At 34.9% G+C, this 24218-nt stretch overlaps 1 protein-coding gene across 4 annotated transcripts in view; it reads left to right on the forward strand.

Moving 5' to 3' along the window:
- The window catches only part of LOC109721382 (NEDD8-activating enzyme E1 regulatory subunit AXR1-like), a 29319-nt gene extending 11948 nt beyond the window's left edge, over positions 1-17371 (forward strand). For 2 of the 4 annotated variants that reach the window (XM_020248969.1, XM_020248970.1), the window contains exons 5-15: positions 1912-2022; positions 2131-2210; positions 2311-2461; positions 2563-2656; positions 5779-5867; positions 12856-12929; positions 13016-13178; positions 15273-15358; positions 16376-16459; positions 16542-16722; positions 16832-17371. In XM_020248969.1, the coding sequence (XP_020104558.1) occupies positions 1912-2022; positions 2131-2210; positions 2311-2461; positions 2563-2656; positions 5779-5867; positions 12856-12929; positions 13016-13178; positions 15273-15358; positions 16376-16459; positions 16542-16722; positions 16832-16915 (1197 nt within the window). In that variant the 3' untranslated portion in view covers positions 16916-17371. The remainder of the gene's footprint in view (positions 1-1911; positions 2023-2130; positions 2211-2310; positions 2462-2562; positions 2657-5778; positions 5868-12855; positions 12930-13015; positions 13179-15272; positions 15359-16375; positions 16460-16541; positions 16723-16831) is intronic. The other 2 variants (XM_020248972.1, XM_020248971.1) reach the window with 2 other exon arrangements.

The following is a 24218-nucleotide window of genomic DNA, read 5'->3' on the forward strand; positions in this document are numbered from 1 at the left end:
ACTACGCAAACGATAGATAACGTAATGGAGTCAAGAAGGGGTGGACTCGTTACGCAAGTTCAGCTTGGATCTGATCGGGGAGCACCGTTGACAAAGGAAGAGGGCTGGTGCGGATTCCCAGGGGCGAAGGAACAGAAGGCAGAAGCAACGACGTCGTGATTGATGCAGAAATTTTGCTGCTGCAGAATTTCGGCCTTGGCTGAAAACGTGCAATCATCGGCTGTTTCAACTCGGCCAGGAGCAGCGTGGGTGGCAGTGCGTTCACCGGAGGAGAGGGGTCGACGACAGAATGAGTTGGAGAAGACCCTGTTGCTGTGATCTGCCAGCACGACACGACAGTAGTGAAACCGTCTAAAGAGGACGGCGGTTGCACAGGGAGGCCATTGGTGAGGAGATCAGGCAGCGGGGTTGGCTGGCTGCAGGGAGTGGTGTATGGCGTGCTGGTTGAGGTTGCGACGTGAGATGGAGAGAGAGAGAGAGATCATGAAATGGAGAGAGAGAGAGAGAGAGAGAGAGAGAGAGAGAGAGAGAGAGAGATTGTGGAAAGGGAGACGGACTGGTTCTGAACTCATTGGCGGCTCGGTTTGGGTCAGCTAACTTAGGTTTTCGTGTTGCAAAATTGCGCGACGTCCCTCTGACTGAACCTCCCTTGAAACGCCTCGCATTCAGGTCCCCAGTTGACGACAAAATCGCGCAAAAACCTCGAAGTTCGTCGTGTTTCTGCTGCAGTCCTGTGGACTGTGTGCGAAGGGTTGACTTCAAGATGCTGCAGTTTCGCAATGGAAAACTTGATTCCGGTGAAACTTGGTTCAGCGCATTCTTCTCTGAGTGTAGAATCCATAGAGTCCTTTACTTCTCATTCCGTTAAATATTTTGCGAGAAATTGCATTTTGAAGGTGAAGTGGTCAGTTTCGTGTAGAAAACTGCGCACATATTCTGTTTTCAAGATCCTGCAACTTTTCACCCAATTCTGTTTTTGGCGAAACTTGGCTTCAAAAGTTTGCCTTCTAGCGTACTTCAACATTGCATTTTTTGTTTTCTAAGACTCGAAATATTCACATAAATCTCACACCAAGTGCAATCTGCGCAGAAAATTTCAGTTCAGACTGCTATTTAAATTCACAGTTTCCAATCCGTTTCCACTCCAAATTCCCGCAAAATTCACACAGCTCTTATTTACCTTCAAATCAACCCAGTTGTTCATAATAAAACTTTCAGAGAGTGAAATTTTACATAAAAGTTCCTAAATCATAGAAGTTTACAATTAAAACCCTTGGGTTCTATAAATTTGCATGTAAATCTGCCCACATGTATAAACAAAAGTTGAGTAGGCCTGCATCAACTACTACCCTTCCCTAAACTCTTTTTTGTAAGCAATTTTCTTCTGCCTCTCTTTTTCTGTTGATAAGGAGGTTGAGATCAAATTTGCTGTTATTGGATAAAAGTATTGCTTATAATGCATCAACATGGGCAATGAAGTACTAATTAAACCAGACAGCTTGTTGTGGTTCGTAAGTCAATGTAAAGTTTAAGGATAAATATTTGAAATCCTTGTGGAAATCAGGAAAGTATCTTAGAACCAGTTGTAGATGGAAGATCATAGTGGAGGTTGAGCATGTTAATGTTTATTGCTGTATGCCAATTTAATTGCTACTACGAGTATCTTGTTTTCTTTAGTTGATAATAGATGGATCTTAGTTTCACAAAGTAATCCAACTTTGTGTTGCTGAATCGAATGTAACTGTTGTTTTCTTGCTTGTCTTTTATGCTGATTGTATGCTCTGCCAATATTCTCTGCTAAGATCTATTATCTTCTGACCTTGAGCCTTGAGGTGCTCTACTAACATCTGTATCTCATATTTAGCCCTTCCTAATTAATACTGATGGGAGTTTCTTTCTATGTTTTGGCAGCTTCTGGAGAATTCTTTATTACTACTTGACAAGATCTGTAGGAAAGCGAATGTCATGTTGGTTGTTGCACGTTCATATGGTCTCACTGGGATGGTTCGAATCAGTGTAAAGGTGATTTACTAGAATAAACCTAATATCTCAAACTTAACTACTAAAATTTTCATGTAAGTTGTATTTTGGGTGAAAGTAATCATAACTTTCTTCTTTGTCTATTAACAGGAGCACACTGTTGTGGAGTCAAAACCGGACCATTTTCTAGATGATCTACGGCTACACAATCCATGGCCAGAACTCAAACAGTAATAATCGAGTACTTCTATGTATTTTTCTTTAATGTGATTAGATGTCGTCATTCTATTTTTTTGATTAAGTGCTTCTGAGTTTACTGTTTTTGGACAGGTTTGCAAAATCTATCGATTTAAATGTAACGGATCCAGTGGTCCACAAGCATACACCATATATTGTCATTCTTGTTAGGCTTGCAGAGAAATGGGCTGATGCACATGATGGATGCTTGCCTTCGACAAGGCAAGAGAAAAAGGAATTTAAGGTATGTTCTCGATGGCTAGTCCACTCATTTATTTTGGTCCTAGAGAATAAAATCCTGTAATTAGATTGCCATGCTGTTGATTAAGCGTTTCTTTTCTATAGGATCTAATAAAAGCTCACATGCTTAATATAGATGAAGAGAACTATAAAGAAGCTATTGAAGCCTCATTTAAGGTCTCCACAGCTCGAGGAATTAGTAAGTTGGTGTTTTTGTCTGAAAATTGATGGTTAAGTGGAATAATGCTATATTAAGATTTCATCAAATTTAGTCACTGTTACAAAATTTTCCCCTTTTAAGTGGTAAAGGCATCAGTTGTAGTATACACATTGAGGACATTTGGGTTCTCTGATCAGTGGAATGCAGCTGCAGTTAATCCAGCATTTTTTATAGGGCATGCTTGCTAATATCAAGCATCTGCATCAAATCTATTTTCACTTCTAAATTATCGAGGGTATTGATTTTAGTTATGCAGTCATAGTCTGTCCTGGGCATGTGGTAGTATATATGTGCTTTATAAGTAAGTGTGCTTGCAACTAAATTCTGTTTGTCTTCGCTGTTATTATTTTACTGAAAAACTTTGCTAACAATACTATATGTTGCCTTATGTGATTGCATCTAGTTCAGTTGAATAAGCAAGATTGCAATTATTATGTTGTATGTATTTATTTATGAATGCTACACATGCTTAAAATTAGCTGCTCTGTGAGTGCTTTGGAAACATTTGTTTTGTCTGTTCTATGATTTTAACCGTAATGGATGAACAAAAATGATATATTAAATCATAATTCATGCCTGAATTCATCATACTTCTTTAGATAGTTTGACTTCATATTTTACATATCTGGCTCGAAGAACCTAGAAAGAGTTGCAAGCAGTTGGCCCTAAAATGCTGGCAAGAAGGTGTGGGGCATTTGTGACTGTATTTTGCTGAATCTCTTGATATGTGTAGCAATGCTATGGTTAAAATTTCATATTGGACCAATAAGTTCTTGGTGCCACTTGATAAACCATATTGTGCTAGCTTGGCCAGGCTTGTGCTGGGCCAAACAGTGCGGTGGTCCAAAAGGGGGTGCTTGGCATGTGAGCTGTACACTAATGGGCCACAATTCATAGCATTTTGTAGCCCAATTGCAGAAGCTCCGAAATCGAAGCTTCTGCAGTAGGAAAAAAGGCAAAACTCACTCTTCTCTATTAATGAACTTATGAAATATGACCAGAATACCCTAAACAATAATAATAAGTCAGCTCTGTCTAAAGTAAACATTTCCTTTTGTTCAAAACAATCTCTGTCTCTCTCTCTCTCGTGTTAATTTTACTAAACTTTTGTTGGTAAAAGTGCATGGAGAACTCTTCTATCTACAAGCTATGAAGCACGGATACTTCAAATATCATGCAGTACCCGTATCGGATTTGTATCAGATACTGATACCCACCCGATACGTGCCCGATACGTGTCAGATAGGGGAATGAAGTATTCGGCATTTTAAAAAAAATAAAAAAATATCGGATACGGCTCGAATATGGGAGGGATACGGAGGGGATACAACCATCTTCTTTTTTGATCTAAAAAAGTTGTAACTTAAAATTTTTCGAAAAATTCGCATCCAAACCTATTGGGAATAAGAAAAAGAGAGAAAAATGTCAATCTCTATTCAATTTGTCATTTTTTCTATCTTTTTGCTCTTGAATGGTTGAAGGTGCTCCCTCTCATTCTATCTTCACACAATATTACACCATGGTTCAGTCCTTTACCGCTTCTCTTTTATTCTCTTTCGTCTAATTTGTCAACCTAGCACTAAGCAACAAAGGGTATAGCGAATGATTTTTTTTCTTCTATTAAATTGTTAGCATATTTTCTTTCATTACTGTTTTAATTATAGAACCTAATAAAACATACATATATGTTGAATGGCTAATTATCTAGTTTGTGCAAGTAATATCTATTATTATCATTTGATGAAGTTGGATGATAGTTGGTTCATATCTTTTGATTTACTATTTCATATGATTGATTATTTTTCTTTATGAATAGGTGCAGAATAATTATGGAAGTTAATGTATATCCAAATATATTCCTTAATAATTGTCCTCAATATATCATTATATATAATCAACATATATTTAGATATATTTAAAATAATATTTTATTCAAGTGTACCCCGCGTATCATATCCTAGAAGTTCGAGGAATTGCCGTATCATGGTATCCGTATCGTGTCGTATCTGTATCTCCGTATCCGTATCTATCCAATATAGTCTACCTGCTAATTTGAAATAAAGTCTGGTCAACTATTTTTTTTTCTTTTGTTCCCTCTTATTTTGTTAACTAAATTAAAATTTTAATCATCCAATTTATTGATGGTTTCTTCAAATCTAATTATTTTAATTATTTTAATTATTTTTTAGCAAATCAAAATAGAATAATTAATAGGTAATAACTAATAAATATTAAATTTAACTAAAATTTTAACTTATTTAACTTAAATCACTCAAATTAAAAAAAATAGAGGGTGTGGTAAAAAGAAAAGTTGAAGACATCTATACAATGCACTATAGACTATAGTTTAGGGTACCTGTACTTTTATGAAATCAAATTTAATAATTTTAATTACTTTGTAAAAGGTAGAATTAAAATAATTAATTAGTAATAATTAATTAAAACCATTCAATTAAATTAATAAAATGTTTAATTTAACTAATTTGAATAATTTAACTAAAATAATCAAAAGTTAAAGGTGTCAATTGAAAAAATAAAGTTGGGCTTACACTAAAATGGCCCACAATTGAAAGAGTGATTTGGAAGAACAGGAGGAAGAAAATGAGGAAGAATCTACGGAAGATCATAAAATTCGTTCAAGAAAAGCCAAACGTGTAGTAATTTATACCGATAACAATCAGAATGCCAATCCTATTACTACTAAAAAAATACTACAAATAGTGATCAAGCTCTGTGTGTGTTTTCACCTGAGAAGGGTATGTTGATAAAAAAAAGGGTGGTTCCTCACACATTTATCTTTAATTTTATAGACTTTTTCCACACACTACATTGGTTGGCAATATTTTAATAAAAATTTTGCCAAACAGCTTTCTAAAATAGATAGCACTTTTGTTGGTGAATTAGTCAAACACTCGCCTGCTTTTTTTTAACAGTACTATACTACTGCACGCCACACTTGAAACCACACTTGAAACCACACTATACCTCACAGCTTGGGCAAGCAAGCTCATTGCATTATATGGGGAATTCATGTGCGAGCCAACATGAGATTCCATTTTATTACATTTTGAAACTAACAAGTTCGATTTCTTTTCTGCCAGGTTCTCAACTTCGTCACATTATTGAGGACAGTGCTGTTGAAGTCGATTCATCTTCACCAGATTTTTGGATCTTGGTGGCAGCTTTAAAGGTAAACTTCTTTTATTTTTTCTCAGGCTCAGCATGTGTTTCTTGGGATCTTGTATAGTTACGATATCTTCTTACCAAGGCATGTCATCATAACTGAGTTTTGTGTGGTGTTTTCTTGTGCATCATAGTTGGCTGATAGGTTTCCATGCTTAGACATTCTGGCCAAAGAGGATTTGTCAGTTTAAAACTTAAGAATATCAAGCACCCTAAATTGTTAACACAAGTATCTCTCGTTAATCCCTGACAAAGTAAGTGAACAAGGGCGAGAAGAGTAAGAACGAAGAGAGTATATGCAGGGGATAATAAAATAGAGAGCAGCAGAATAGTCATATTCTCATGATATCAATTAGTTCCTATCGATGTGAATGGTTTGCATATTTTGTCAAAACTTTTTTGTTCTACTCCATCAAAATTTGAATGTTCTTGATAGTTGGAAAAAGCGAGTCGTAAGATAGGGATAATTGCCAAAAGATTAAGTGTAGGTCTTGATGATAAAGAGGCTTTGCAGAATGCATGAGACATGAGGTCCTGCTACTTTCAGATTTGACTAGGGTCAAATCATGGGTCTGTAACTTGGCTTGTGTCTTGGTTTTGGTCCTGAAGTGAAATGTTCTGGACAGCATTTTTTGGTCATTAATAGTCCAAAAAATTAGGAAGAAAATAGATGAAAAATTATAGAAAAAGAAAAAAAAAGTCTTGAGATATCTGCTCGAAATAAAACTTTATAGGAGAGATGGTATTTAAAGTGTTCTATTATAGGGTTGAGTGGTCTTATAGAGGATGATATTCCTGTCACGGGTTGACAATTTCTACCTAAATAACGCTGTGGGTTCATTTGTTTTTTTTTTGTGTACTTTCAGCTTTCCATCTTATTTTCTTTAAATTGCGATAAAAACTGTAGGATCAAAAATATGGAATCGAAAATATAGGATCATTGTAGAATTACGACTTAGATTGTAGGATGCATAGGGTTGTAATGAACCTTAACCCTACCAAAATGCTGTTGAGTAGGATTTAATTTTGTGTTTTATTTTTTAATGACTCATGGGGTTTCACACTCACCCATGGTTGTTTGTATCTTTGTTTCTTGTCATTGATTTAGGTGGGTTGTTAGTATTGTTGGGTCCATGTTAAATTTTTGATGTTATCTCATAGTTTTGAATATTGTTTTTATGGATGATCATTCCTATTTTCTTTGTGTATGTGTATTTTTTCGAGTATGAATTTGTTAGGAAAGAAGTTGTTGTTTACTGCATTTTCGAATAGTTCATAATCAGTTGGGTCTTGTCCTTTGTGTGGTGTCTTGCGGTGACATGATCTAACAAGGCTGTGCCATTTAAGTTATACTGGCTGTATTGATTTGCATATTATGGAAAGTTTTTTGAGTTAACTTCATACTTTGTCGAATCTTATGCTTTTAGAGTTCTGCAATCTGATCCTGGCAAACCTCTGAACAGTCCTTGAAGGATTCCAGACTTGCCTTATTTTTTATCTTAATGCACTTTTTAATTTTTATGGGCTAATTACTTTATATCCCTGTTAATTTTTAAAATTCATATATATTAACTATGAAATGACAAATTTATCCCTCTAAGCTTCCAACCACTCGCAAAGTTTATGGCGGAAAATATGCTAGAATAATAAATTTGCTCCCTTATATTAACTAGTTAAGGGCCCCGCGCGATGCGGCGGGAAGACAGTACAATAATAAATTATTATAATAATTAATATTATTTTTTTCTATTATGTATTAATATTTTTAAATATTATTTATCTCAGTATTGAATAATTAAAAATTAAAAAATAAATTTAAAAATAAAATTAAAGTATATTTCTTTCTAAAAATATTTAAACCTAATAAGTAAAATGAATAAATCAGTTTGAAATAAAAAAAGCTCATTACAGTATTAAGAAAGATAAATAATATTTTTCTATCATCATCAAGATAGAATTTACGGAAAAAAAGAAAATTAAGTGGATTGAAAGTACTATCTTTGGTATTCTTTACGGCAACGTCTTCATTGTGCTCTTATTAACTTTTATCGTTACACATACAACTAATAAAGTATTCGATTCTTGAATTTTAAATTAGTGAAAAAAATCAGTACGTAATTATCAGAAGCACAAAAAATAAGACTAATCAAAAGGCATTCAAAATCAAAATAGATATTTTTTACACTGTAAAAAGATTCAACTACCAAATATTATATTATTATATAAATTAATCTTTAAAAAATTATTTGTAAACTAAAGTGAAATGCATGCAAAGTGGCTCAAAATCAACGGCTGAAATAAAAATCTTACAAAATATGATGATATGACATTAAAATTTTAGATCAAAGTTATTGATCCTGTTTTATATGGTATAAAGAATTTTCTATCAAAATTTCATGTGATTTGGATATTTCTACACCGTTAAACTTGCAGCCGGCTCACCACGGCCGTTAAAATTATTGATTTTGAGCCCCTTCGATCACTAGGCAAATGATATCGAAAAATCACAAAATTTATTTTCTAGGTACTTCAAATACTCTAGATCAACTCTAACGGAGCCGATCGTCGATTCGAAAGTCCGAACATCGAAAACAACTTGGAAGCACAACTTGGAAGCACGGAGGTCTCCGTGCTTCCATAAGCATACTAGCCCACTCTATATATATATAATAATAATAATAATAATAATAATAATAATAATAATATTATTATTATTATTATTATTATTATAATTATAATTACTGACGACTTATCCGAGAAAACCATCGAGGCAGGCCTCACAACAAATGGCGGCCACAACTCGAAATCTAATCTGATCCGATTTAGGATTCAGTGTTTAGTCATACTTGAAAACATCCCAAGTTGCGTTTGCAAAAAAAAAATATTAGGGACTAAAGTAAAAATTGTGCGAAGGTTGGGACAAATGGTACAATTGACCATCAATTAAAATGGAAAAAGAGNAAAAATTGTGCGAAGGTTGGGACAAATGGTACAATTGACCATCAATTAAAATGGAAAAAGAGTGTGGGACCCACAAAATCCTCCGAATAAAGAGAGCTCTTCTTTTGATTTCCAAATCATATATTTATAAATTTTAAATATAAATTGAAATATCAAAATCAAAATAAAAAAATTAAGTTTGAAATAAAAAATTAGATTCAATTTAAAATTCAAATTTAAAATTTAAATTTTAATTTAAATTCAAACTTTAAATTTAAATACAAAACTTGCCCGTTGTGGGCCCCACTGAAGCCCCCGATCACGGAAAAGGCTGTCGTATAATTTTTGTTTCCCCAGTTTATAACTTTAAATATAGAATTTTAATTTCTATATGCGGCCCACAACCCACCAAAATAAAAAGAGATTCAGTTTAAAATTTAAATTTCAATTTAAATTCAAATTTTAAATTTAAATTTAAAATTTTATTTTTTGTATGTGATCAACAACACTATAAAATAAGAAAGTTAGAAAAGGGAAAAAAAAGCAAAAGAGAGAGAGAGAGAGAAAGAGAGAGAGAGAGAGNATAAAAAAAAAAAAAAAAAAAAAAAAAAAAAAGCCCGCCCCGTGCGGCCTCGTGTCTGCGCCGGCTCGCGCCTGTGCTCCCGTGCCTACGCCCGCGCCCGCGTGCCCGCCTGCACCCGCTCGCCCACCCCCGCTCGCCCGCTTGCGCCCGGCCCCTCGCGCCCCCTCGCGCCACGTGGTGCGATAGAGAACCTCTGGTTCCCAATTCATAAGTTTACAATTCATAAGTTTATAAATGGTTGAAGGGTAAATGTGACACCTCAATAGTTCCACATAAGATAGAATAAGGAATTATGTATGCGAATACAAGGACCAAGGGCTCTAGTAGTAATAACCGGACTTAAACATTTTGGGTTCGGTAGTTTGCGCTCAACGAGCTATTAGTACTAGTGGGTTAGATTGTTTCTTGTTACATTTGATATCAAAGTTGGTTTGACAGCTAGAAGTTTGAGAGTTAAGTGCTATACAGGACAAAGAGCTACACCACTAGTTTGGTGGTAGCTACCTCTTGAACCCGCAGTAGAATTTCACATCATCTATGGACTTGGATGAGGATGTTAGTGCCTAAACGGGAGGAGGATGTGACGCCTCAATAGTCCCACATTGGATAGGAGAGATTGTGTATAGAAATATAAAGACTAAGGGATTTAGGAGTAATAACTGGGCTTAAGCATTTTGGATCGGTGGTTTCGGCCCAACGAGTTATTAGTGCTAGTGCGCTGGGTCATTACAGTTCTGAAAGTTTATAAGAATACTATTGAAGGAGACTGCTTTGCAGCGGGTAGATATAAAAAAAATTATATTTGAACATAAAATTACAATATTTATTTTGATATAATGTAATGCTCTCAGACAAATAATTAAGCAGAAATAATAATAAGCATGGTAAAAAGAATAATCAATTCTTAAAAAATAACACGGGTTAATTACACCATTGGTCCCCAACCTTTGCACATTTTTTGACTTTGGTCCCTAATCTTTTTCTTGGCAATCAAGTTTCCAATCTTTTGATTTCATTACAATTAAATCCCAGCCGTCAGAACAGATGGTAAAATTGACGGAAAATAACAAGCGCCGCGGAGGCGCTGTGTCAGCGCCAACTAATTATGCAATTTTAATTTAAATTTCATATTATAAATTTAAATTTAAAATTTAAATTATATTTTAAATTAAATTATAAGTTCAAAGCAAAATTTTTTATTTAATATTTAAATTTTAAATTTAAATTTTAATATTTGATTCAAATTTAAATTCGAATTCAAATTCCGATTTTGTATTTAATTTTAAATTCAAATTCACATTTTGAATTCTAATTCTAATTTAATTTCAAACTTTGATTTGGAATTTCAAATTCAAAATGTAAATTTAAATTCGAAGCTTAAATTCAAATTTAGAATAGAAATCAAATCTCAAAGTCAAATTTAAATTTTGAATTCTAAAATTTAAAATCAAAATTTTGAATTTGATTTTAAATTCAAATTCAATTTTAAATTTAAATTTTAGCTTCAAAATTTTGATTTTAATGCAAATTCAATATCAAATCACAATAAAAATTTAAGGTTGAATTCAAAATTTAGACTCAATTTAAAATTTGAATTTCAATTCAAAATTTTAATTTAGCTTTAAATGAAAATTGTAGTTTTGAATTCAAATTCAAAATTCTAATTTTTGATTAGTTTTAATTTATTTAATATTAATTTCGAGTTTAAATTCAAAATTTTGAATTTTTATTTTTGGGGACTAAAGTGAAAAACATGCAAAGTTTAGGGACCAAAATTAACATGCAAAAGAAAGCCACGTAAGCGCTAACATGACGATTCTGTTAATTTTAACCTCTATTTTAACGACTTGGACGTAATTACAATGAAATCAAGATATTGGGGACTTGATTGCCAAAAAATAAAGTTTGAGGACTCTTAAGTGAAAAATGGTGCAAAGGTTGGGGACCAATGATGTAAGTAACCCAAAATAACACCTAAGGAGGTGTTTGGTTGCACGTAAAACCGTAAAAAAAATGGTTTTCTTTGGAAAAAAATTTGTGGTGAGAAAAGAATTTTATGTTTTGTAGTGTTCGATTTGTAAGAAAAAAAAAGTTTTCCATCAACATTTGTTTGATTGAAAGAAAAAAAATTCACATTTATTTGGGTTGATGAAGAAAGAAGTGAAGAAAATTTGACGTTGCTTGATTTTTCATGTTTTGCTGAAAATCGGCAGAAAACGAAAACATTTTTTTTCTCAAATCAGCGTGGTCGTTGATGCCGTCACTGTCATGATCGCTGCTGGTGCCACTGTCGCGACCGCGCTGGCACCACACAATCCGTTGCTGTCCCTGTTGTCGCCCAAGTCACTGCTACGGTCGTCGAAGCCGATTTCAAATTCCCTCACAAAAAAACTTTCATTTAGACAGGTTGAAAGAAAAAAAAAATATTTTAAAAAACAAACAATACCAATTATTATTTAAGTAGAAAAAGATCAGCCCCCTACTTCACCACTATAAATAAAGTAAAATAAAAAGCTGAGAGGGGACATTACCTAAATAAAAGCTTTTTTTTTTTTGTGGGCGCTCAAGCCGTTGCGATTGCCACTGACGCCACCCAATCTGTCGTCCGCTATCGCCGCCCAATCTGGCGCCGCCACTATCGCCGCTCAAACCGCCATCGCCGCTCAAACCGCCATCGCCGCCACTGAAGCCGGTTTCAAATCCCCTTCACAAAAGAGGTAATGAGAGAGAGAAAAGGGAGGGTGTGAGGATTTGATAGTGTGGGTGCTTATAAAAAAGAGAGAAGAATTTAGAGAGATAGAAAGATTTGGAGAGCGAAAAGGATTTAGAGATAAATATTTTGAGAGAGAAGGATTTAGAGAGAGATAGAAAGATTTAAAGAGAGATTTCAAGGGAGAAGGATTTAGAGAGAGGGAAAGGATAATCTGAAGAGAGTTAGAGGAGAGAAAAAAAAAAAGAGGGGGGAGAGAGAGGAGAGAGGGAAAAGGGGAGTGGAACATGTAGAGAGTGTAAAGGAAAGCGTGCCACGTGTCTATGAAGGAACTCTCAAATTATAGATTGTATAGATATCATTAAACACGAGTGCCTTCGTTGTTCCCACTTTACTGTAATGATTCTCATGTACTCTTTTGCTTCTTTTCTTATTACTTTTGTTTGCATCAATAAGCTTATGTTTTATTAGTAGGCCAGTGTGACGCCCAGGTAGTCCTATATATAAAATATAATAGGGTTAAATCTCTTAACCCGGTTATAGCATTTTGGGCGGTGGCTAGGCCCAAGAGATTAAGAGAGTTAAGCATGTTAGAACTAGAGTAATCTTAGGATGGGTGACCCCCTGGGAAGTGGGGCGTCACAGCTAATCAATATTTATGTTAGTTCATGGTAAATTTGCCCGAACAAACTCAAGAACTATCAATCTTTGTTATCTCACACTTGCCATTTTAACTCACCATTTTTCTATTGCTCTTAGCAGGAATTTATTGCAAACGAAGGTGATGGAGAGCCACCTCTTGAGGGATCTATACCTGATATGACATCCTTAACCGAGTAAGTGACTGAAATCGAAATTCAGTAGCTTAATACTTTTGTTTATACCTTCTTTTATAATGACTGTTGCGTTGTTACTTGTACAGATATTATATTAGCCTGCAGAAAATCTACCAAGCGAAAGCTGAGTCTGATTGTCTTGTAATAGAGCAATATGTGAAGAATATCTTAAAAAGAATTGGTAGAGACCCCGATTCTATTTCCAGGGCATATATCAGGAACTTCTGTAGAAATGCTAGAAAGCTCAAAGTAAGTTTTTTTCTTTAATCTTTATCGAAGTATATCTTTTTAAACTGGTTGTGAATGTCGGCAGTCTTATCTTTAGTTCTGTTTATTAAAGTTATAAGATACTTTGCCATGGATCTGAGTATGATACTGCAACTGCTTGTTCTGATATTTTGGAGCTTTTAGCTAGCTGCCAAACTTGTAACTTAGTTGAACATTATTTTATCTGCTTATGCTGATTTTCTGACCACATGTGATCAAATTTAGATATATGCCACTGTTAGTTCAAAACTTACAAATGTTCTTGGCTAGTTGGTATTAACTTGTCAGGTGTTGCACTTACTAGCTTGATGGAACTAGATGTTTCCTGACAAGGATTTTTTTTCTTCTTAATTTTATGCAAAAAATAAAAATATACACCTAATGCTTTATTTGTCAACAAATCATAACTTCAATCGCATGAATTTGGGTTTCAAAAGTAAAAGCAGAATTGTTGCCCAAATGAGGCCTTATTTTGCAGAAATCTGTGAGGTGGAGTAGGAAAACTACTTTTGCCGTTGGCCTACTGTTGTTTTCATTTTCATTTGTGCACACTTCTGGTAACTTTGGGGCCAAATTCTTGGTTTATAATATCTTGTTGATGCAGCATCTTAGAAATTTCTGAATGAAGAACGCCATCCAAAGATCATTTGGGAATCCCAGAAACTATCTAAATGAAGAAAAAAATGGAAAATACGTCTTGTAAATGTTTTGAGGTGTAGATATTCATTTAGTTACTTATTAGCCACTAAGCAGCTTTACATACATATGAATACTTGTTTTGGCTTGTGCCTTCACTTGAATGACAGTTTCTCTAGCTTCATGACATTTCAAATTTGGAAAAATCTAAAACATTTTTGAGTATGGAATTTTCTGTTGATGTTGATGTATGTTTTTTTTTTCTTTTGGAGGGAGAATTTCATTTGTACCCCCGGAATTTCTTAAAATATCATAGATATCCTTATAAAATTAGAAAGTACATACTACTACAAATCTATATAACTACATCAATTCCCTTATCATGTCTCGCTGTTTGTAGGTGCTAGTCTTACTTGAGTTAGAGAATGGTTTAATGCTAGTTGACTTGCTAATTGACAACTTTACCCTTAGCACCTTTGTTTCAAACTGTAAAGGGTTAGGTAGCTCTTTTGAGGAGTCACCAGTCTATTGTTCCATCTCCACTTCCCTGATTCTTGCACCTTCCCTCTTTTTTTTCTCCCCACAATTTGTGCCCTTTTTTTTATACTACTGTAACAAGCTCTCCATGCGGTTGATGTTGTGGCTTCTTATCCACACCTGCCATGCGAGCTTCTTCTACCGGAGTCTTTGTCATTGATGACAACAACTTCAATTGCCTACTCCTTTGCAAGCTTTATAGTGTTGCCCTTTATTAGCTAAATTTTCTCGTTGAGTAAATTATTTATTTATAAGAAAGGCATTGTTGGCTAAAAAAATAATTAAATTTGTGGATGCCTTCTGTATAATCATGTGTTTGGTGGTTTTTTTTCTTTCAACCAGTAGTTAGAAAGGAAAAGGAAAATGAAAAACCTCTCTTTGAAGTAGTAGTTCTCTAGCTAATTCTAACCTACCATTGAATTTTCAACTGTGCCGCCATTAACTTGTTGTTTACTCAAGTCATAAGACTGTATAACAAGGAGAATGTCTGATTTTTGGAGATTTCTTTGTTTAAATTCTTTGCTTATTTCTGTATAACAAGGAGAATGTCTGATTTTCTGAGATTTCTTTTTTAAAATTGTCTATTTAGTACTTCTTTTAACTCTTGAATTCACTTTACTCTCATATGAGGGTAAATTTGGAATTTTAAGACTTTGGTCAAATATGAACAGATCATCTTCTTTGTGGGTAGTTATGATAATTTAGGCTCTTTACAAGGCATTTGTGATATTTCAAATTTTGTGAGAGTATTGCTGAACTTAGTGATCACTAGAGGGGTATCTAAGAAATTTATTTCCTTTTGTTTTATCTGCATGTGCAGAAAATTCTGGTATGACCTTTCTTAAATATATTTATTTTATATTTTCCATTTATTGAGAGATTTGTTGTGTTGATCCTATCCAGGTTTGCAGATACCGTAGCATTGAGGAGGAGCTTAGCTCTCCTGTTCTACCAGAATTGCAGAAGTATTTGACAGATGAAGATTACTGGTTAGTCTCTTGTCATGTGTTGCACTTGATTCAGTGTATCCTGTATGGTGAAATGCACTACTAGTTTTTTATTTCTACTCCATAACTTGTTTATAATTTACTGAACTTCTGAAATGTGTCAAAATCAATGGCTATAATAAGGACAGTGTCAAGGTTTTCTTTTAGCTTCTGAAACTTCTACTATGATTTATTGACGATTTATTGACGCGCTTGAAAAGAAAATTCACTGGTCACTCTTGACTCTTAAACACTTCCCAGTGTGATCTGACTTTCCACTTTTAAGATCATTTTGTTGTGTAAATTTTGGGTTTCAAGTTTCTCTTTCAACCCATGGTCCACAGCTACCAATTTGATGATTTCCGTACTATATGACAAAGTTTAAAAAATGTGAAAAAGAGAATAACATAGTCAAAGGAAAACTGAGGCCTCGATTGGTATCGTTTTTGTTTTGTTTTTTTTGTTTTTGTTTTTATGGTCTTTCCTTTTCTTTTCCGTTTTTTCTCTCCAGTTTTTGGTCGTTTTACTCAGCTTAATNCTGGCTAAGTAATAGATAATAACTTGTTTAAAAAAATTTTGGAAGCAAAAAAAGGTTGCTTTCAAATTTTTATTTTTTGTTGCCAAGTAAACATTTTGGATGAAGGATTGCAATCAATCCACTATTCACTCATACACCTTTAGATATACAAAATTCTATTTACAAAAATAAAAAGCAACAACAGATTTTGGTGCGTTTAGAGAAGCCAATCTTATGCTGTAGTTTCGGTGGTGAATATGGAATGCATGTGATACCCTAACAGTCTACATTGGTGAAGAACTATATGTTGGTATAAAAGAAAAAGTACTTTAGAAATGAATTGCGCTAAGCATTTTTTTGGCCGGTGTTAGGCTCAACAAGTTGCTGGTACTAGCGTATTGGGTTGTGGTTTGTTACATTGCGTAACTAGTAATCTGGCACAAGTTTGAAATCTTAGAAATGAACAGTATCTGCAGAGGCATTTATCTGTATCTATGTTGCAGTTTTGCTGTTGGCTTCTATATCCTACTTCGTGCTGTTGATAGGTTTGCTGCCAATTACAACAGATTCCCTGGCATCTTTGATAGGTAATTTCAAGAACTCTTTAATTCCTACCAAATTTTTAAGGACAAAGATGAACTTTAACAATGTTATTCTGGCTTTGGGCAGCGAAATGGATGAGGATGTATCACGATTGAAGTCTATTGCCCTTTCTATATCGAATGACTCGGGCTTCCATGGTTCCTCATTATCAGAGGACCTAATTAATGAAATGTGCCGATTTGGGGGTGCAGAACTACATGCTGTTGCTGCTTTTGTTGGGGGAGTTGCTTCCCAAGAAGTAATCAAGGTTTGTTCCGCACGCAATTTCTTGTCAGCTGATCCATTTTCTATCACTAGTTCTTACTTTTCTTTCTTTGCCCTTTTTTTTTTTTTTCCTTTCTGTGAAACTGTTTCAGCTCCTTACTAAGCAATTCATCCCATTGACTGGGACATTCATATTCAACGGGATTGATCAGAAATCGCAAGTTTTAGCCTTGTAATTGTTAGGTAAATAAAACATAACCCTATTGGTTTGATTTTGTGAAACTTTGTTTCCTCGCAGTCGAATATTTGGTTTGAAAATAAGCTGTTTCTGCTTTCTAGCAATTTGCTCTAATTTACGTTTGGGTATGGAAGGTTTACAAGTCAAGAAGAGCAAAGAAGTTCATGTCTAAGTGCCCTTTCGGTTGATCTTTCTGCTTTCAAAGGGCCACACTGAAATTTTGTATGCACAGCTCAAACTATGATATACACCGGCCTGTTCGAGGTGCTTCCTCTAATCGTATATTCAGCTGAGATAGCAGTGATCTCAACTTTGGAGAGGATCTGATTATTGTAATTTGAACCTTGGTGTGATAAGATGATTGAAACATGCTTAAGCCTACGGGTTATTCCAAATTTTTAATGGAAAAAAAAAAGAAAAAAAAAAAAAAGATTATCTAGCAATCTTCATTAAATTCTTCCTATATGATTAGTTTGACAATATTTTGCTTGCTTTCTGAGACTAATATGTGATTAAGTACGGCCGATTATTTAGTGCTTTTTTTTTTTTTTTTTCTTTTTTCTTAGTGTAGCTTAGGGAGTAATGTGACTAATAGAGTTTTAATCATGGTGATTTACAAAATCTTTTCTCCCTTGTATGGATGAAATTGATAGAACTGCAAATTTTCGGCCTCGAGTACTTAAGTTACCACATGATCCATGGAGGAACTGGGTAAGCATGATAATTGCCTTGAATTACTGATAGATAAGTAATTCACTTTCTTTTTCCCAGTTTTGAAAAGATATTTAGGAGTGAGTTGCAGGGTGGTATCAAGAAAATTTGATTTTGAGCCCCTTCGATCACTAGGCAAATGATATCGAAAAATCATGAAATTTATTTTCTAGGTACTTCAAATACTCTAGATCAAGTTTAACGGAGCCGATCGACGATTCGAAAGTCGCAACATCGAAAACAAGCTGGAAGCATGGAAGGCTCCGTGCTTTCGATAGCATAGTAGTCTTACTCATGATAAAAAGTCTATAATGTATAATACATACAATTAATATTATTCTAGCAGGGCTGTTATTTTAATGTATTATATTTTAGTATCTAATGTGGCACAATGAAATTAATTTGGGAATTGTTTTACGGGAACTTTTCTTAAAAATAATTCTATAAATATTTTAATTTTTCAATGTTATTTTTTAAAAATTATTTGGTCAACTAATTCTCCTTTGGTAACTCAATGTCATGCCGGACAAACATGAGAGAGATGGTAAATGGTTCAGTCTATAGAAAGTGTTGAATTATTTATTGTTTTTAGGTTGTTTTCGTTGTTTATATGGTTTTTTCTTATTTCTTTTACAGTTGCGCGAGAATTTTTATGAGATTGTTAGAATTGTAAGTGGATTATTGGAGTTTTTGTTTGATTGTCAAAATTTTATAAGTAGGTTAATCAGATTTATTGGGTTGTTAGGATTGTTGTAATTTTGCAGAATTTTTATATGATTGTTAGGATTATATATGAAACAAAAATAAATGATGAGCCGTTCATCTTTTTTTTATATATATAAATATATATATATAAAGAAATAGATGGTAAAATAATTTGCCGTCTTTCAAATTTATTAACCGTCTTTCAAATTTTATATTAAATATGGTGAACGATTCATCGATTTTTTTTCACCCTCGTACTGAGTGTGGGACAAAATAGGGTTATTTGGTAAAATAGATTTTGATAGTGTCAAAGATAAATTTTAAATTTTTTTAAGGGTTAATTTGAAAAAAGTGTCATTTTCTATGGTGTAAACGTTATAGAGAGCCCATTTTCGCGCAGGACGCCAGGTAGGGTAGGTCCTTAGGTTGATAAATTTTTTTGTAATTGTTATACTACACGGGATGATATCCAAAATCAATTTGATTGTGCCGTACAAGATAGCAAAAAATTTGATCAAGAGTAATATAGTAATTTTATATTAAAATAATTTGTTTTTGTTTTTAAGTTAAATATGCCAATTTATATTTGGATGATGTTACTTTTTTTCAGAAATAACTGTAACAAAGTGAAATTTTTGTGACCATCGGAACAATAGGACAATTATGATTACCAGTGAAGCAACCGCGCTTCGCTGCGGATAGGTATTAAAAAAAATTATATTCAAATATAATATTATAATATTTATTTTAATATAAATTAAGCAGAAATAATAATAATAATAATAATAATGTGACCCAAATAATTATTTCTTAATATGTATAAAATTGTGATAAAAATTATGGAAATATATATATATATAACTGTTAAATTTTAAAAGGAGGCACCCAAATCAAATATAATTTTGCTAAATATATTTTTAAAATTAAAATTTTTAAAAATTATGTAAATTTATAGGAAGAAAAATTTAAGAAAAAAATATTTAATGTTAATGTCGAAAATTTATTTNTATATATATATAAAGAAATAGATGGTAAAATAATTTGCCGTCTTTCAAATTTATTAACCGTCTTTCAAATTTTATATTAAATACGGTGAACGATACATCGATTTTTTTTCACCCTCGTACTGAGTGTGGGACAAAATAGGGTTATTTGGTAAAATAAATTTTGATAGTGTCATAGATAAATTTTAAATTTTTTTAAGGGTTAATTTGAAAAAAGTGTCATCTCTTTTCTATGGTGTAAACGTTACAGAGAGCCCATTTTCGCGCAGGACGCCAGGTAGGGTAGGTCCTTAGGTTGATAAATTTTTTTGTAATTGTTATACTACACGGGATGATATCCAAAATCAATTTGATTGTGCCGTACGAGATAGCAAAAAATTTGATCAAGAGTAACATAGTAATTTTATATTAAAATAATTTGTTTTTGTTTTTAAGTTAAATATGCCAATTTATATTTGGATGATGTTATTTTTTTTCAGAAATAACTGTGACAAAGTGAAATTTTTGTGACCATCGGAACAATAGGACAATTATGATTACCAGTGAAGCAACCGCGCTTCGCTGTGGATAGGTATTAAAAAAAATTATATTCAAATATAATATTATAATATTTATTCTAATATAAATTAAGCAGAAATAATAATAATAATAATAATAATAATAATAATAATGTGACCCAAATAATTATTTCTTAATATGTATAAAATTGTGATAAAAATTATGGAAATATATATATATATAACTGTTAAATTTTAAAAGGAGGCACCCAAATCAAATATAATTTTGCTAAATATATTTTTAAAATTAAAATTTTTAAAAATTATGTAAATTTATAGGAAGAAAAATTTAAGAAAAAAATATTTAATGTTAATGTCGAAAATTTATTTAAAAAATTCATTAAAAAGTCAAATAGTCCCATAATACATTTAAAAAACCCTATTCTTGTCAGATCAAACTCATTACCAAATGAGCCCTAAGAGACGTGGCTCGAACCTTTTCAATGCCAAACCCGTTATTGTGAAGGTCCGACCCAGTCGAAAATTCTTCGATGGGCTTCATTTGGGCCCAGTTAATAATAATAATAAAAAAACATGCTACATTTCTACATTCTAAAAAACCCAAAACCCCCTCATCGTCTCCCTCCTCCCTCCTCATCGCCACCTCCTCTCTACGACGATGACACCGACGCCGACAACGACGCTCTCCGTCGCCGCCCAAGAAGTCGTCGTCGCCGTGACCGCCCAACCATCGCCGCCGCCGTGATTGCCGCTGTCACCGCCGCTGCCGCCGCCGCCGAAGCCCAATTCCCTCGCAAATGAGGGATTTTGATGGGAGAGGGGTTTTGATGGGGGAGAGAGAGGAGAGGGAAGAGGCATAATAAAGAGAGAGTGGGGGGAGCCATTTGGAGAGAGAGAGAGTTAGTGACAGAGATGGGAGAAGGGTTGAGAGAGAGAGCTAGTGAGAGAGAGAGAGAGAGAGGGGAGAAGGGTTGAGAGAGAGAGGAATCGTTAGGTAGGTAAAGAGAAATGCCAGCTGTAGGAGAGAGAGAGGAGAAAGGGGGGACAGGTAGAGAGAGAAAGGGAGAGAGGGATAGGGGGATATAGAGATGGGTTGAGGGAGAGAGAGAGTAGAGGGGTTTACAGCTATTTTTCTTTATTTTTTTTCTTCAGCCAAATTTTTTTTTTTTTTACCCCAGCCCCACCTCTTCAGCCGGGTGACACGTGGATTTGGTTTCTCTCCGCACGCCATGTGGCTCTGTTGTACCGTCAAATTAAATAGTTAAAGATTAGTAAACTTGTTGAAGCGATGAAATAGATCTAGATCGGAGGTATATCTTATTGATTAGATATTGAATTGATTATCAGGAATAGAAAAGGACCAATTTTTTTTTTCTTTTTTTCTTTTTTTTTTTTGAGGAAACAGGGATATACCCTATTTGTAAAGGAATGTTTACAACAGCGGCGATGCCTGAGCGCCTATAGTCCCAACATACATAAGAGGCTAGCTACAGCACGAAACAACAAAATTCGTCAAAACACTAACAGCCACAACCAGACCATTCATAACAAATTAAATAAAGTCATGGTTGCATCACCAAAAAAAACCCCACTTGTACCCTTCATCCTCCTAACGCAGATTTCCAAAGATTGACCAAGCTCTGAACTCTTCTAACAGTTTCGTCAAATCGAGTAGGTTAGTCGTCGAATATTCGCCTGTTTCGATCCTTCCATAATTCCCAACATGTTGCAGCAAAACATAAATCAAACAATTTCTTATGCTGCTGTCACGCCCCGGGACCCAGCGGAAGCCCGCCCGGCGCGTGCCCAGACCCGCCATACGTCTAAAACATATAAGGCGTCTAAACACAACAATAAATAAAGCAGTAATAAAAGACAACTAGGAGCATCAGAGCATGATAAGTGTCTAAGTTCTACGACAAGGGAGTAAGGATAAAACTGAAATCCACTAAAGAAACATAAAGTAGTACAAATGAAAATCCCTAAAACAAGTACTGAAGGTAGATACATAGGTGGTCTCTATAAATGGGTGCAAAATCTCTCACTTTCTCAACTACAAAAAGAAAGAGTAAACTACCTAGGCAAAGAACCGCTCTTCGCTAGCTAGCTATGCGATCCCCTTGCCACGATCCCGTGCCTCCGCCGGTGCCGAAGGCTCCGAAAGAAACCACAAAAAGAGGGCGTGAGAACTAAAAAAAAATAGTTTTCAGTGGGCAATTACTGACTTCAGTGAACTGCGCCACAAGGCCCAAAAGCTACAAAAAGAGGTCAGTGACTATAAAACAGTAAAGCGAAATGTAAGTAAAAGTGTAGCTTACTATAACATGAAGTCTCTACTTAGCATGATTTGCATAAGTAATAAAGCAACTATATCATGGATATACATGGATATGTATGACATGCATAAGCATAGAAATGCAATCAACCCGATGTCCTCAATGCAAAATAGTAAAGATGTCATTGTTTACTATTCTAGTCCAAGTCCACGTGTTACTTTAATAGTTTTAAAGTTCATATGGCATACACTGTCACTATGTTCCAATCATATAAGACCCACCCGAAGGCTGTCTGGCCTGCGCTGTGCCTAATGGCCCCGTGGTAGTCAGCATCCCCACTCTAGGAATGAGCCTCCCCCACGGCAATCCACTTCGGTGCCCAATCCCGCACGGGCGAGCATATGTCGCGATGGCTATCTTCGGAGTGCCGGCTTGTAGGGAGCGACCATCACAAATATGTGCGAATGAGCACAAATGGCAAGCAAGCAATGATCCGTCACAAGTCTCAAGTCATCATGTCTAAAACATGGAATATATCGAATGTCCCTATGGCCTATCTCTATGTCGTCATGTCTCTAACATGGAATATAGCAGATATGTATTGGCCTATCAATATGTCTCTATATTGCAAATTCATAGTTTACTAATTTCAAGTGCCCCATTGATGACACTTTTGTTCTCTATGTCAAGCATGACAACTGTAATATACCAAAAATTCGGAAAATAAAAATGTCGAACTTTAGTCAAATTGACCAAAGTGCGAGGATGGAACACTTCGGAAAGTCCGAAGGTGTTAAGATGATTAAAAGTGAGTTGCGGAAGGTTTTCGAGAGCTAGAGAATCAAATTCTGCAAAACTGCAGATTTTGAACTCTCGGGGACCGGTCCCTGGTGGGAGAGACCGGTCCCCGAACGCGCATGAAATGAGACAGCCGAAAAATCGGCTAAGTCCTGGAAGATCAGCTCTCGGGAACCGGTCTCTGCCTGAGAGACCGGTCCCCCGGAGACCGGTCCCATAAGGAGAGACCGGTTGCTCTGCGCGCAGCAGCTCTGGCTGCGCTGGGACGACGTTCGGGAACCGGTCCCTGCTCGGGGAGACCGGTCTCTGTCTGCGAAAACTGCCCAGTTCGGGCAGTTTATTAAAGTGAAAGTTGAGGGGTTTATTAGCAATTTTGCAACCCAAGGGTTATGTTGGGGCTGAGAGAGCCTTCCTCTCTCATTCCCTTACTCTCTCACACTCTCTTCTCTCCCTCTCTCTCTCTAGAAGGCAAAGGAGAAGAAGAAGAAGGAAAAAAAGGAAGGAAAAGAAGGAGAAGAAGGTGAAGAAGAAGCTTTTGGAGTAAAGAGGCTTCATCTTCTTCCTCTCTAGTGCAAGATAGGGAAAGCTTTGAGGTAAGCTTTGATCCCAAGTGTAGTAAAACCCTAGAAATGGGCTTGAATGAACCTAGAAATGGTTTTAATGGATTGTTTAGAGTTTTTGAAGCTTTCTCTTTGCTTCTTTAGAGATCAAAACCTAGGTTTGCTTTAGAGGTGAGCTTGGACCACCTCTAATGGTGAAATCCAAACTAGGGTTTTGGAAAGGCTAAGAATGATTCTAATGGACTATTTAGAGTATAATGAAGCTACTTTTGCTTCCCAATGAGATCAAACCCTAGGTTTTGTATATGCATTGGAGCTAGGGCACCAAATTAGGGCTTTTGCTCATTAGGGTTTCTAAGTGCAATTGACCCTCTAAAAACCTAATTGGGGGTATTTCCGACGCGTTGGTGCGCTCGGATTAACGTTACGAAAAGCCAAAGTAAAGATATGAGCAAAATGGCCTAATAGGGCTTCGTTTTGCCGCAGGTAGTGAACCGGGCGATTAAAAATCCCAAGAAAATCATCGGAGCACCTAAATAGACCTACAAGGTGGGTGGTGCTTCTCAAACTCATTGAAATTCTCTCTATGCCTAATGTGTCATTCATTTGAGCATATATGTATAAATTGTTGCATGCATATTAGGGTAAAGTAATAATGAAATGTGATGATTGCATGATTGTGAGCACAACTTGCATAATGAGATGGTTGAGAACCTAATAATGTCAAAA

This window comes from Ananas comosus, linkage group 15 (genome assembly GCF_001540865.1).
Source record: "Ananas comosus cultivar F153 linkage group 15, ASM154086v1, whole genome shotgun sequence".
In the NCBI taxonomy this organism is placed as follows: Eukaryota; Viridiplantae; Streptophyta; class Magnoliopsida; order Poales; family Bromeliaceae; genus Ananas; species Ananas comosus.